Source organism: Lepidochelys olivacea, assembly GCF_965140295.1.
Source record: "Lepidochelys olivacea isolate rLepOli2 genome assembly, chromosome: 3".
NCBI lineage: Eukaryota > Metazoa > Chordata > Testudines > Cheloniidae > Lepidochelys > Lepidochelys olivacea.
Window position 1 is genome coordinate 146,903,772 of NC_140413.1, and position 14,624 is coordinate 146,918,395.

Below are 14,624 nucleotides of genomic sequence, written 5' to 3' on the forward strand. Positions count from 1 at the left end.
TTGAAAACAAGGCATCATCCCAGAATTTTATTGTTTCCTGATGTCCCTTGGAGGAATAGAATCCATACCACCATCAGGATCAAATTTGAAGGATGAACAATTAGCTTTTGGAGGGTGCCTGTCTTAAAAAAGCCTGCTTTCCCCACTGGAGTCTGTCATACTCCTGGGAGTCTGAAGAAGACGACCGTTCTCCAACATCTGAGGATGAGGGGGGTTTGGTCTTTTCCCTTTCCCATGCTTCTTTTTGTTTGCCCTGCTTGAAAAAGGTACTTAGAGGAGAGAGCCCAAGGAGTCATCAACTCCCAGATTAACCCTACTAATGTTGACGGGGGAGAGGTCACCAAGATATCCCACCTACTGCCAAAAGAGGGGAACAATCAGATGACACCTCCAGAAACCATGGAGGGGGAAGGGGACTGGCAGCTGAGTCTTTCTGTTGCTGCCAGGGAGGAAAGAAAGCTACCCAAAGGCTGCTGCCAGAGGCAGTGGCTGCCAAAAATCTCATACAAAATCCTGCTATTGGAGGATGGGGAGCAGACTTCAATTCTCTACTGGAGATTTTAAGGCTACATGAGAAGTTCCTAGCAGCCTCCCTTTCTCCCAGGATCCAGCAGTACCAGAACTTATTGCTATCAGCTAATTAACAAAATGCAAACTGTGTCCATTCAAAGTCTTTTTCAAATACCAGGAATCTTCTACCAAGGACACAAACCCATTCAATCTGAAAATTCAGCCTGGAAGAGACTTGCATCCCTAAAGAATTCCCTCCCTCAGTGCTTCCTTGGTAATAGCTAACTAAAACACACAAAACAATTGTTCTCAATAAAACCTTCCAATCCATCCAATTTTAGCAAAAATATTACTGTCACCTACTTAAATATCATGAGAGATTCTTTTTGTTTTTAAGTATATTAAGTATATTAAGATGGAATTGAATTAAGTAATTGTATAATGTCTCAGGACTTTTGGCAGAAATTAAGTAACTGGACAGCAGCCTTGTTGTAAACTATCAGCTTCCAATGCAAATACTTTCATGTTTGCCATGTAAGAGTTGAGAAATGCCATAATAGTCTGCATATGTACCTACCCATTTATCCAGCACAAACTCCTTAGGCTTTTCACTTACCAGTGAATGAGAGGAAGAGAATTACAAAGAATATGGTATAAGTAATTGGGTCAAATTGATTCCTTGTGTAACATCACTGAAATCATTTGAGTTACACCAACGGTGAGTCTGGCAATTGTGAGTAATCTGCAAAAAGAAAACTCAAGAGAGTCGACTTTTAACATTTAAGTGGCCTTTATTAGAGGCCTTGGTACAGCTTCACTGGTATGTTTTGGCTGTTCTGCATCACTCCTGTGATACAAAGCAGCCATAACTCCATCTCAGCCAGATACTTAGGTCAGGATTACAGCTCCTTTACATTAACTGGAGCAATGAAAAACTTTATTATAAAAAAAGCCATGTATTTGTTTGTATAACTTTCAAGAAAATTTAACAAAGCTACAGTACTAAGATGGGATGTCTGCCCCACCTGGGGCCTGAAAGAGCTAATGTGGGCTGGGAAGGCCAGTTATGTACTTGGATGCACCGGGAGGAAGAGCCAGATTTAATGAAACATGAGTGCCAGCTGGGAAGGAGCTGTGTGTTTACTAAAAGTCAGGAAGTTAAAAGCAGAAAGGGGGCTGCAGGGAGAATCTATAATCAGTCTCTGAAAATAGAGAGGTGGGGAGGAGGAAGCCCTGGGATCCTAGCCAGACTAGGAGAAGGCTGGGAAGAAAAGTATGGAGCAGGAGAAGGGAACACTCCTGGATTGTAGGCCAAAGAGAAGGGCAGGACTGGGTGAGGACTTTGAAAAGGGAGGTAAGCCTAAAACAGGGGCCAAGCTAGGAAAGTTGTGCTATAGAAGTACCACCAGACTAAAGGGGAAAAAAAAAAAAAAAACAATAGAGGGGCTTGCAGAAAGGAGCTTGTACCTAACACCTAACCACCCATGCTTCCTCTCCAAATCTTAGTTACCATTGATATGTGTAAATAATAAAACAAAATGCAAAACAAGGGGCTTTGAATAGCAGTATGTGGTATAGTTAACACATGGGAGAATGATGGGTAACAAGGACAGTCTGTATTAATAACCAGGCACGTAGAAATGATTTCATGACAAGTACATAGCAATGCTTTGTTTACAGTTTCAAAGTTTCCACTTCAATAAACGTGTCATTTCTCTCAGATTTCAGTTACACTATTCCATTGTAAACACATTATCATTTTTCAGCACATTCAAGTCAACTGTTAGGCATAGAAAACAACTTACTGAATAGCACCATCTTCCATTTAGGTAATATAAAAAGGGATCTTGAGGCTTAAGTTCAATTGCTTTATCTAGATGCTCCTGTCAGAAATAAGTTCAAAAGAAAGAAAACGGGATATTCATTTCTGGTTGGGAGTTGCCTTCAAACTTTAAAACTGCATTGCAAAATCAGTGCAAATTTATTTAAATTCTCTTTTGTGACTGCTTTTGCTACAGTTCAAATGATCTGTAAATATTTTACCTGGCAATAGCCTTGCTTACAGAAGAAAACCACAAACACAATTATTTAACAACTCTGCACATAACGTACCATAACATTGCATTTAGAATATGACCTAACAACTCTGAAGTTCAAACAAACAGCTGAAAGAGCTTTAAAAACAAACAAACAAGAGACTGACGTACTCCAAACCTACTAAACTTTGGTTTTACCCCTATCGGGTATTAGAAAAGTATAATGCATCAACCCCATGCGAACACTCCTATTTTGCTTCCTAGATAACGTATGCTTGAACTAATGATCAACCACTGAAGTGTAACCTTCTCTGGTGTGGAACATGGCACCACATAACCTTTTGTATTTAGAAGCAGGACCTGGTTTTCTGAGAGGTAGATAGTGTGAAAATACATCCACGGCAGGTAGTCAGAAACCTAGAATTAATTGGACATAGGACAGGAATTGAACCACAGACCTAACTTTTCAATTGAAATGTGACTTGAAGTACAGCTCCTGTGCCCGCACCCCGCAGTTCTGGAGAAAAAATGGGTCTGAATTAAACAATACAAAGGATAATAAAAATCAAATGAGATGTTTTCTTCCAAACCCACCTTTCCCCTCCTCCCTCCATTTTCAGGTCTCATTTTTGAGGCAAATTATTTCTGCATAATCAGTATTTCAAGAATAAAGAATAAGGAATTTTTTCCAACCCTGATTTATCATTTGCCTCTCAACAGAACTCAATTGTCAGATACTTTAGGTTTCACTTTTCCTACATCTCTATTTTTTTTTAACTAAGCCAATCACTAAAATAGTGGTATTATAACTTCTCATCTGAACCACTCAAATGATCTTTTCTTGCAGATCTGAGAGCTCCCTATTTCATTTTTTTTTGGCAAACTATTCACATATATACTACTCTTTCAATCTATTTTTCCCTGTCATTCCCATGTTTCTATACTATTCATGTGATTTCAGAAGTTACCTCTGAAGAGGAGAATCTTACTGAAAATTGTACAGTTAACATTTGAGACACTTCTTAAACTCATTCCTTTTATAACTGCAAAAATTGCTTCTTAAATATATGACCTCTTGACATTATATCTGGCTCATGATCGATCCATTTTCCTCAGTTCTTGCCCTTTGCTGTGTGTCCAGATATTCTAGGCTTCACTCACTTGGTACTGTTAGGGTGGAATGCTCTTTAAGATGAGATGTATACTATATTGATAGTATACAATATGCTTTTTTACATCCCGACTTAAATTACACCTTACAATTTAGACAATTGCTAACAATTTTACTTAATTATGGAAGCATTTTCATTGATATAAACTGCCTTATTTGGCATAGGTGTTTATTAGTTGTGCTTTTTTTTCCCCCTTTTCTTTTTGTTATTTACTGTGTAATGTAAAATGCCCTGATACCGCTGAATAGTGCTATATAAGAGACAATTCTGCTACCCTTGCTCTTGTTGAATAGCAACACAAGTTTATCAGCCTTCTATTTCTGGGTCTCATTCATTCATTGGGACTACTTGTGCAGCAAGGCGGTATGCAACATGGATTGTATAGGTGCGTGTGGGCCTCAATAAATAACATGTACAATACAACAGCAGACGGCAAAACCTCTCCTTAGACACCTTTAAGTTACAACTAAAATTTTAAGCTTTCTGTGGCAGAGACTTAGTTCCTTCTTTTTGTTTTATAAAGTGTGATGCACATCCATGGTGCCATGTAATAGATAAAAATTAAACATCAGACGAAACCTTAAAAACTGGAGCTACAGAGAAAATAACACAAAGACACTGGGCACTGGTTGGTGTAGCTAATAGAAGCAGGGATGCTAGCCATGGCATTCTCTTGCCAGTATCCTAGGGGCCAGGATTTCAAGAAGCAGGCTGAGGGTCTCTGGGGGGGTGTAATCTGCTGCTGTAGAGGAGATGCTGGAAAGAGGTTGAAATACAGGCTTGGGGGAGCAGAGATGAGTCAGGAGAAAAAGGCAGATTTATGAGTCACCCATGTAAAGATGATAATTGAAGCCATGTGTGTGTATGAGAATCCCTGGGAAAGATGTAAAGCTAGAAAAGGAGGATATGGACAAAGCCCCCGGCAAGACCTTCCCCCATGTTATAATGCTAAGTGACATGGCCCAAATTTCTGAATGTGAAATATACATGTATCTGCAAATGGAAAACATTAAACAAAATTATCACTTCCCCAGGGTGACATGAAGCAACGCCAATCACTGTAGGAAACTGCTGCATTTAGTGTTAAACTTGTTTCAATTTTCTATTTTTTTTTTCTTTAATTACAACAGCAGAATCACTTTTCCCCACTTTACTTAGGACAAGGAATAAAGCAAAAAAATCTTGGCATTGACATATGAAGTCATATTTAAATCTTTGTAGTTTGAAAGCTAATGGACAATATGTGGTAGGAGCACATACAAATAATTTCTTAACCATAACACTGGCATTGCAACATACCCTGAGGCTAAGTTAGTTTGCTGGAAAAACCTCTCTTTTATACTATCGGGGAAAGTAAATTAAGAAGAGTTGCTAATGAAACTACCAAAAAACATACCTTAAAGAGACAGCCATTCTTGATTTTGTTTTGTATACTGTCAAACTCAGACATATAGCCACACATAATTGCAAACCTGGAGTGGGGAAGAAAGGGGGAAACAAAGCAGCAAAAATAAAGTTCACACATTTATGATCATTTTAGTCAAACCCCTTTAAACCAAATTATAAAATATTTCCATAATTACTTCAGTAAATCTTCAGGAATAGTCTAGCAATGTATGGCTGGCCCAAAATTTAATGCGAGTTGTGCATATTTGGAAAATAGAAAAACATAATAAACTGGCAGCAAAAAAGTTGCCAGACACTGAGAAAGTATAACTGATATAGTCCATCAATGGGGTTTGAACCAGGGACCCTCCTTCAGAACTGAAAGTATGAGTTTCCACTACTTAAGTCAAAGGACTAAGGATAACATTTTTAAAAGTACCAAGTGACTCAGGCACCAAAGTGCCAATTACAAAAGTGACCTAGGCACTTAGGAGCCTAAATCCATTGACTTTCTCCTGAGTGCCTAGATCACTTCCCCCCCACCCTCCCAATTGGAATTAGGCACTTCTGAACATTTTTACCCTTTATTATAGCTGACAGCTAGAACCCAAACTAATTAACCTTATGTGGACCAGCCATGAGAGGTGGAGAAAGATCCACACTCTCTTAATATGGATTACATAAGCAGCACACATATATCCTGGCATACAGAGAAGGGTGAAAGTTGCCACAGATGAGGTTGTCGAGCTTGAAAAAGGAGCCCAGCTCGCTATACATAGAAAACAGCATTATCATATCCTGTCTTTCAGAACCTGGAGCCAGCAGTGAATCTGCTGGAGCAAATCATTTCACCTCAATGGTGGAGCAATCAGTACACACAGTACCACAACTAAGCAGCACCAAGTAGATTAGCTGAACACTATGTTGTGTCAGTGATATGTCAAGAATGCCAGTGGGGGTGACAAGACAGGCCCCGGACAGCGCCCAGGAAGGAAACCAACGATGTCCACAAGCAAAGACAAATACTCACCTAATAGATAGCATGGAAATACTGAGCTTGTGATAATACCAAGGTGTGTTCAGGGGCATGGACTTAGGGCAAGGTGGGCAGCCAGCATGAGTTGCAATTATTTTAACTGCACGAATTGACCATGAGATATTAACACCATCCCCATCTGCAAACACGTATCCTCACATCAAGCTGCTACTGATAATATACCTGAGAGGCGAAAAAGGCCAGCAGGACCACACACATTTGATAGGAATGTAACTGCAGCAATTGGCAGCTATGACTGAAAGAGTACAAGATTGGCTCTCAAATCACATGGTTGCATCATTCATGTATTTATAGGCTAGCAAGGTTCACAGAAATCATTTATTAATTATTACAAGAATGCAATGATTGTCACATCAGTTACATGGTGCAGGAGAGGTTTGATAGGGATGTTAGAAACATGAGCGAAAGCAAAGGATAAAACTGATCGTTCATGGCATGCAGAGCTCACAGAAGATCTTGTACGTACATCTTCTGTATAAATAACTTTTGCAGATTCTGTTTGTCTGTCATATGCAGGAAAGCACACAGAAGTAGAAGATGCAGCTACACAGAGACTAGTCTATGACATTGTATTTGAGAAACTGTATGTGATCATGTAATTAAAGACTGTACCAGACTGCATATTCATGAAGGAAGGTCCATCAATGGCTATTAGCCAGGACAGTCAGGGATGCAACACCATGCTCTGAGTGTCCCTAGCCTCTGTATGCCAGAAACTGTGAGTGGATGACAAGAGATGGATCACTCAATGATTGCCTGTTCTGTTCATTCCCTCTGAAGCACCTGGCATGGGCCACTGTCAGAAGACACGATACTGGGCTAGATGGACCATTGGTCTGACCCAGTATGGCCGTTCTTATGTACAAGGGAGAAGAGTGTTAAGAGTGTGCACAATCTTAACTCCCATTTCTTGACTTGTGAATGCTACCTTAACTTTCTCTTGAGGTAGATTCTGTTATGGAAATGTATATAAATAGATTACACTGTACTCAATGATGTAGCACTGGCTATAACCAGAGTATTCTCAGCTAAAGGTGGGGCTCTTTGATGTGCTTACACTCACGAGTGAACAATCAGAATATAAACAGACACTTCAAATCTTATGTATTTTATTTATGGCTTTTTCTGCTGTAACTGAGTTAAGCAATGTTTTCACTCTTTGCTGCTGCCTAGCTTTTTAGAAGTTCTTCAAATATCTTAGTCACTTTTCAGAATGTCTCATCTCCCTTTTACCCATTCCTCCATGTTCGTTAGTTGTTCTGGCATTTCTAATATTCTTTGTCCAGTTATTTTTTAAATTTCCTAAAATGTGTGTTCTGTTACAGCAAACCACACAATGCTGCTCTTTCCATGATTCCAAGCCTAGTCACCTACTGACTTCTATCACATTCCTCCCCTCTCAGTGCATCTTAGGACCTGTTACCTTAATTATTTAAAAATAATAATTTCACAGAGAAAATTCACGCCTATTTTTTTTAAAAAAAAAACACCCTATTATATCTTGGTTTTTTTCCTCCTCCCTGTTTCTATATGAGCCCATGATCAATTGTTGGAGGCAAGCAGCATTTTAATAGGGCAGCCATGAGGTCCCAGTTGAGCTATTTGTTTAGGCCCCAATTCTGGAATGTTTATCTTTTATATACATCGATTTCTATGGGATGACTCACGGGCATAAAGTTAAGCATGTACATTAAGTGCTTGGAGGATCAAAGCCTTCATTCCAAACTGTCTATAATTACAAGACTTTTCAAATTATAATAAAATTACTAGGTATGGAGACATTAGCATTTCAAAAGGAAATTTAGGGCCCCTCAAAAACAGTTACAATTGGGGAAAATATGCTGTTTTAGAAATAATTTTAAATGGACTCCCTCTCTAGGTTTGTATTATCTGAACAATATTCTCATCTTCTTGAAACTCCAGGAGCTTATGCATGCTTACTGATGTGCACATATTACTTCAATTATAATGGAATCATGCATGCATACAGAGGGGAAAACAGACCCCCCTAGGCCTGATTTTAATTTGCCCTAAGGCCACTTTACACCACTGTATAGAAGTATTAAAGCAGCATAAACTCATAAATATGGTTTCTTAAATCTTGCAGAGTTCGGCTAAGACATTTAAGATTTCACAATGCATTATCAAATCAAAATAAAGAGTAATCTAAAAGAGAAAAAATAAGCTGAAGTATCGAGTTAAAGTGAGAGTTATGCAAAAAACTTAGCAAGTAAATGACAGTAAAAGAAGAACAGTCTATGTTAGTATTCATTTATTTTAAGCATTATTAAATCTCAGCTTTATTGGCTTCTTTACAAAATTTAACAGTTCGAACTACTAGTGAATCCTTTTTAAATGTATATACTGGAATTGTTGACACAAGTACTAACATATCATTTTACTGCTTATAAATAAATCCAATGCTTTTACTATAAAAATCAACGATAAAAGTAATCATGTTATGAACTGTTGATTTCTGATACTGCCAATGTTTCCTGGTAGGGCATTAAAGTGGGCATAACAACAGTTGTTGAATTCATGGGACTCTCAGACAGATTGTCAAACATTGTTGAGCAAGATGTACACTGAGCAGAATCTGGCTAATCACGCTGGTACGGAGTCAACTTAAACAGCATGATTTCGTATGGGAAAGAGCTGGTGAGGAGGAACGAAACTAGGAAGGTCAAGAAAGTTCAGGTATTTAGAGAGAGGGGAAAGGTACTAAAAATGTTATTTGGCATAAATTACTCAAATCTAGGCAACATGTCTCCTACCCCCTTTACTCATTAGGTGCTAATCAGATAAACTCAGCATACCATAGCTAAACGGATTGCTGCTGGAAAAGAAAACAATGAAAAGCGAACAAGTTAATCCCGCATCTTGCAGTATTTTCCTGTCTGTGCGTGACAAGGGAAAAAGGGCCCTAGCTTAAACCACTTCAGAGCAGTACTTTTATTTATAGCGATTATCTCTAATATGAAGAGATCCCAACAAAATACACACAAAATGAAAAACAAACAAGCCAAAATATCAATTTTAAATACATTCCCTTTTCTAAAAATAAGGAAATCTCTCACATACTTGCTTCATTGTTCTACTTTACACTTTTCTATCTGAACAAACAGTAATGCTGGCAACTTGTGTGTACAAATTACTTAATTATGTAGTGTTAAAATTGCAAAGCACGTTGGACAATCATTTGTGGATAGTGGTTGGTTAAAGACAGAATTCATAACTTTTCAGATTTCCAAGTGTGGATGCATTGGAGTACAAAAAAAAGAGGGTGGGGAAGGTGAAATTTTATCCTTATTTGTAAATTGATAATCTGTTAAATGGATTAACCAATCTGGACACCTGTGGCTAGTTACAGGAGCACCTTAACACTAAACCAGAGCATGGGACTAACAAAACATGTGCTAATCATTGTCCTGCCCAACATTTTGGATGCTACTTTATGACAAATAATACTTTCACACCTGGTAAAATGTTTCACTAGAGAAAATAAATCAAGGGGAATTAAACAATCAACAGCGAGATGAAAGAGTCTTCGCTGCATAAAGATCCCTGTACGGACTTCTGGCATATTTATTAGCAAAGCTAGCAAAAGAAATAAAACTGGAACATTGCTTTTATTACACATATTGAAATATTAACAACCTCCTTTTATCCAAATTCATCATTTATCTGCATGTTCAGGGTTCAGAGCTGCGCACTGCTAGGGAACTTCCCTCTTAAGAGTACACCACTCCACAGTCACTTGCCCCACCTAGTGGTTCAATTAGGAACCAGCAGACACCTTTAAAGCGGGGAGTATTTAGTAATTCTTGGTATGACAATGTAATTCCACTACGGTATTATAAAATTTGTGAAAAATAAAATGTTCAAATACTGTATAAAAAGAATAAAACTTTATAACATCTAGGTCTGGAAAAATAAAGAGCAAATCTTTAAAGACTAGGGACCTACAACAGTGACACCACGACTGAGTTAATGTTAGGTTTCAGAGTAGCGGCTGTGTTAGTCTGTATTTGCAAAAAGAAAAGAAGTACTTGTGGCACCTTAGAGACTAACAAATTTATTTGAGCAAAAGCTTTCATGAGCTACAGCTCACTTCATCAGATGCATTCAGTCATCTGATGCATCCCATGAAGTGAGCTGTAACTCACGAAAGCTTTTGCTCAAATAAATTTGTTAGTCTCTAAGGTGCCACAAGTACTCCTTTTCTTTTTGAGTTAATGTTGGTACTTAACTAATATCAAATACCCATACATTCAAACATGCTCATTAAACAAACATAATGGATACAGTTATAATTACTTTTGTATGAGCAAACATTGTTCGTTAAAGTTAAATCAAATTATGAACTTGGAAATATGCTTTAGTACAATCACTGTATGAGAGACACTGAAAAAAAGCAAACAGAAACAGACAAACCAAGAAAAATGGAAATGAAGGTAAAATGTCTAGATTTCTGGAAGAAAAAAAAGAATTATTCTCCTGCAGTTAACGTTTTTGTTTTTTTGTTTTTGCACAAACACACACAATAAAAATCAGCTAGCTTTCAGCAGTCACCAAGGATCTGATCTTGAAATGAGCTTTGGCTGGATGGATCCCAGTGCCCACATGGAGACCTGTTGAAATGAAGCTCTATGCAGGTGGATGGGTCTGCCTACATGGAGCTCCTTGAAGATCAGCATACAATGAATTAACCTTTCCTCTGATGGTGCTCCAGGTGGTCTATTGGCATTCAGTCAAAACTAAGACATATTAGGGCATACCTGTTACAGTCAGAAGTACAGCAAGTTCATTCAGCCCATTTTACCTTGCATGTTCATAAACAGCCCAAATGTTAACAGAAAATGTAGATGGTTCTAGGATTTATATCTGTCTTAAAAACAAGGAAATTTATGGATGAACATTTGTTCTACCTAGTCTATCCCCTAAATCTTGACAGAAGAAACATGATTCTCAGCAGATATGCTAGTGGCCTAAGTTATTCTCCTGCAGTAATAAAACAAGATGTAGTTTAAAATATTTGCCAAAGCATCTAAGTGACTTAGGAGGCCATCCAAATCAGCACAGCTGAAGAAGAATGTATAGGTTGTTTCTGAAGTTGTAAATGAAATAGCTTCAACTAGTCTGCTTTAGTAATACAAACTATTAAAACCTACAAGACAAATCTGAGTTTTGTCTTCATGTGTATTACAACAGTGTGTCAAATATGAAAAACTCTACAGGGAGACCAAGATCTTAGCCCGTAGTCAGTCCTGGGACCCTCTTCTAACTTCTATAAACCCATCCTTCTCGGTAATAAATGGATCTTGCGTCATCACACTTTTATAAACAAGTTGAGGCGTACTGTTCAGAAAATGTCCTGTAATAGTTCTGTGTGAAGTATCTCTAAATATAGTCATGTTGATTAAATGACTCTTAAGAGTTATTTTGCATGGTATGATTAATTTTGAAAATGCAATTCAACAATAATTAGTAGCAATTCTGCTGCTAGCCTTGCTAGGAATGCTTGAAGCATATTGCTGCTTCATTGGTACATATAGCTAATACCACCGTCCCTCTGCCCCATTCACTCAGGGGAAGTAACATTTGACATGTGACTGCTTGCTGCACATCCATGAGATTTATGATGTGATCTCGTGAACAAAGCCAAAAGGGTTTTGTGAGTTTGGCATTCCATTCAGAAGATAAAATCCAAGAATTTCCAGAATCTTTATTGTTAATTTTTCCTACAGAGGCAAACTCTAATGATCTGCTAAACATTAATGATACAGATCATCTCTGCACAAGCATGAAAAGCAGAGGGAGGGCATATTTTCAGTGGAAATCTCTGTGAGGATACTTTCACAGCGATTACTCCACCCCATGCCATTGATGGAAGGGGGAGGAGAGAGAAGAGGCTGGGGTTTGCCTAAAGATCCCTGAGGGCTGATGGAAAGGCAGAGTCATCACTACAGAAGTCTCATATCCCGTTATTACTCTGGACCCTGGTGGTCTCCTTGTTCATACTGCAGTGTGTCCGACTTTAAAAGGTCCATTCCGAAAGAGTGCCTCATGCCTAGGACATGTAATGCATGCATCAGATTGAGACACTCCTAAATTCATGACTTTCACCTTCTGTATTGGCATCTCTAAATGGGTGGGTGCTAGCAGCCAGGGGTGGTCTCTGGCAACATAGCCTCCTGCATGGGTCCCCAGGAGGTGGATCCACAGCAAAGGCTGTTACTTTTTCCAGATAAGTTCCATGAGTTCAGAGCCAGGGAAATGATATGCAACCCTCTAGACCTGCTCCTGACCTACCCCCACCTCCCTCAGTCCACCCCAGTTCCTGCTCTCCTTCCCTTTCCTCCAGATGGACCCTAGACTGGAAACCCACCCACTATTCCCCCACAGGGGAAGAGCTTTGAGGTCTCCTAGGAAGGTTTTAAACATTCTCATTTCCATAGGCGTGGGCTCGCTAGATATACTGTAATCAAAGCTCTATAATTTGGAAAACGGGGAAAGGGTTAGCGCCATTTGTGAATGCCAGGCAATTTTCCATCCATTCCATCCTTTTTATTTGAAGGGTAATGTTCAAATACATGCAAAGCCCAGGAAAAGAAGGGTTCATTTTCACACAGTTATCAATGCTGATCCTAATTCTCCTTCCCCCTCCCCCACCCCCCTGGCCATGGGAGCCTCATTCATCCCCTCCCTTTTCCCTTTCACTGCTCCTCTCAGAGGTCCTGTCTCACAATTATCATCCCACCACTGGACCTTCCCCCCCCCCCCCCCCGAGTCCGTCTGCAGAGTTCCCTGTATCAGCCAGAAGAGCAGCACACTCTCCCCCCCTCTCGCGGCTGTATGTGCTGCTTACACAGCCTCAGACACACACGGATTGCTTCTGTGGTAGTGCAACTAGCCTCCTAGGCTTCCTTTCTAAGTCTGGCTTTGAATGAGATGTTAAAGCCTTATAGAGTTGCTCTCAGCTCTGTGATTTTACACTACAGATATCATGGGTTTGTACCTGAAGTTATAGCTTTTCTTACCACTATTTATAGAGTGTTTTAGTTATAAAAATGCATCTGATTAGTCTCAGGGCACACGGAAAGCATCAGTGGGATGCTCATTTACTTATGTTGGTGAAAGTGTGGGGTTGGGGTTAGGAATCTGCAAGCCTGCCAAGATGCAAAGCGAAGTCCTGAGTTTTTCCTTACTTGCAATGCAACAGAGCCTACACTGTAGACTCTGGCAGGAACCAGGCCTGGAAGAAAGAATTTTTGGGCCTTGTGCACTGTGGAAATTGCCTGCTCTGAACCTTTCATAAAATAGACAGCAAAGCACCCCCACCTCCTACATGCCCCACCCCACACACATACTACCAATTCCCCACTCTCCCCACAGACCCCCGAGTGCCCCTCCTACTCCACATATTCTCTAACAAGCCTCCACTTAACCTGACAGCCCTCCCACACATTCCAGCAACCCAGACATACATCCTGTTCACACAGCCCTCAGCACCTCAGCCCCACCGGGCACAGCTCCCAACATCCAAGTCTCCAACCCTGCCACCATCAACATCCCCAACTGCTCACTTCACTAAACCCATAGCCCACCATCAACTCACCCACCATCCCCGCAACCTTGCTGGCCATTCATCAGTGCCATCCTGGGCTAGGGCAGCTTCTCCTGGTCCTGGTCGCCCAGTTCTGCTTGTTCTGCATGGGTGGCGGGCAGCCAGGCCAAATTTGAGCAAGTGGCATTGAAATGCAGTGCTGCTCAGGGTTCCCCCATCCTACCCCTGGTCATCGGATGGTCCCCGTGAGATAGGGGCCCTGTGCAAGTTCCAAGAGTACACATTGGTTAATCCAGGCTGGCAGGGACAGTAGCTTTTGTTGTAAGATCTCATAAAAGTAATAAAGCTGAGCTCCATGGAAATGTCAGGTGCACATGACACGTGCAGCTAACACAAGCAAACACACTGGGAAAAAACCAACAGTTTTAAAAAAATACCCACACGAATGCAAACTAAATTTGAGAATTTTCCATATAGTAAAACATTGTAAAGGACACAGCAATACACAAAGAGGAATCCAAAGGCACACATTTTAGACTAGTATTCAATGCAGATTAATTTGTTGTACCCAAAACAACATTAACAGAATATTATGGGCCTTCTGCATTTCTGTGGCCATGGAATTTGTAGCAGAACTGTCCCCTAGAAACTAAACTTTAATTTTTAAAATATTTGTTCTTATCTCGTATGGCTGCAGATATAACTCTGAAAATATAAACAGAGCATAAATCAACAGTCATATCTTCATGAATCTGCACTGTGTGAAACAATAGCTCTCAGAGGTGTGAATAGCTCTGTTAACCTCAACTGGGTGTTCATTCTGAAACCTATCATAATTTAATTGTCGTTATTTCCTTTACTGACTATTTTAACAGAAACATCCAACTGGTGTGTTT

General features: G+C 39.7%; 1 protein-coding gene across 5 annotated transcripts in view; it reads right to left on the bottom strand.

Annotated features, from left to right (window-relative positions):
• The window catches only part of RMDN2 (regulator of microtubule dynamics 2), a 74,049-nt gene that overhangs the window by 35,039 nt on the left and 24,386 nt on the right, over positions 1-14,624 (bottom strand). For all 5 annotated transcript variants that reach the window (XR_014711116.1, XR_014711117.1, XR_014711118.1 and 2 more), the window contains exons 6-7: positions 5,115-5,190; positions 2,316-2,393 (exon numbers count right to left, since the gene is read on the bottom strand). Coding sequence is in view for 1 of the 5 variants with exons in the window: in XM_084624854.1 (XP_084480980.1) it covers positions 2,316-2,393; positions 5,115-5,190 (154 nt within the window). In the remaining 4 variants the exon portion in view is untranslated. The remainder of the gene's footprint in view (positions 1-2,315; positions 2,394-5,114; positions 5,191-14,624) is intronic.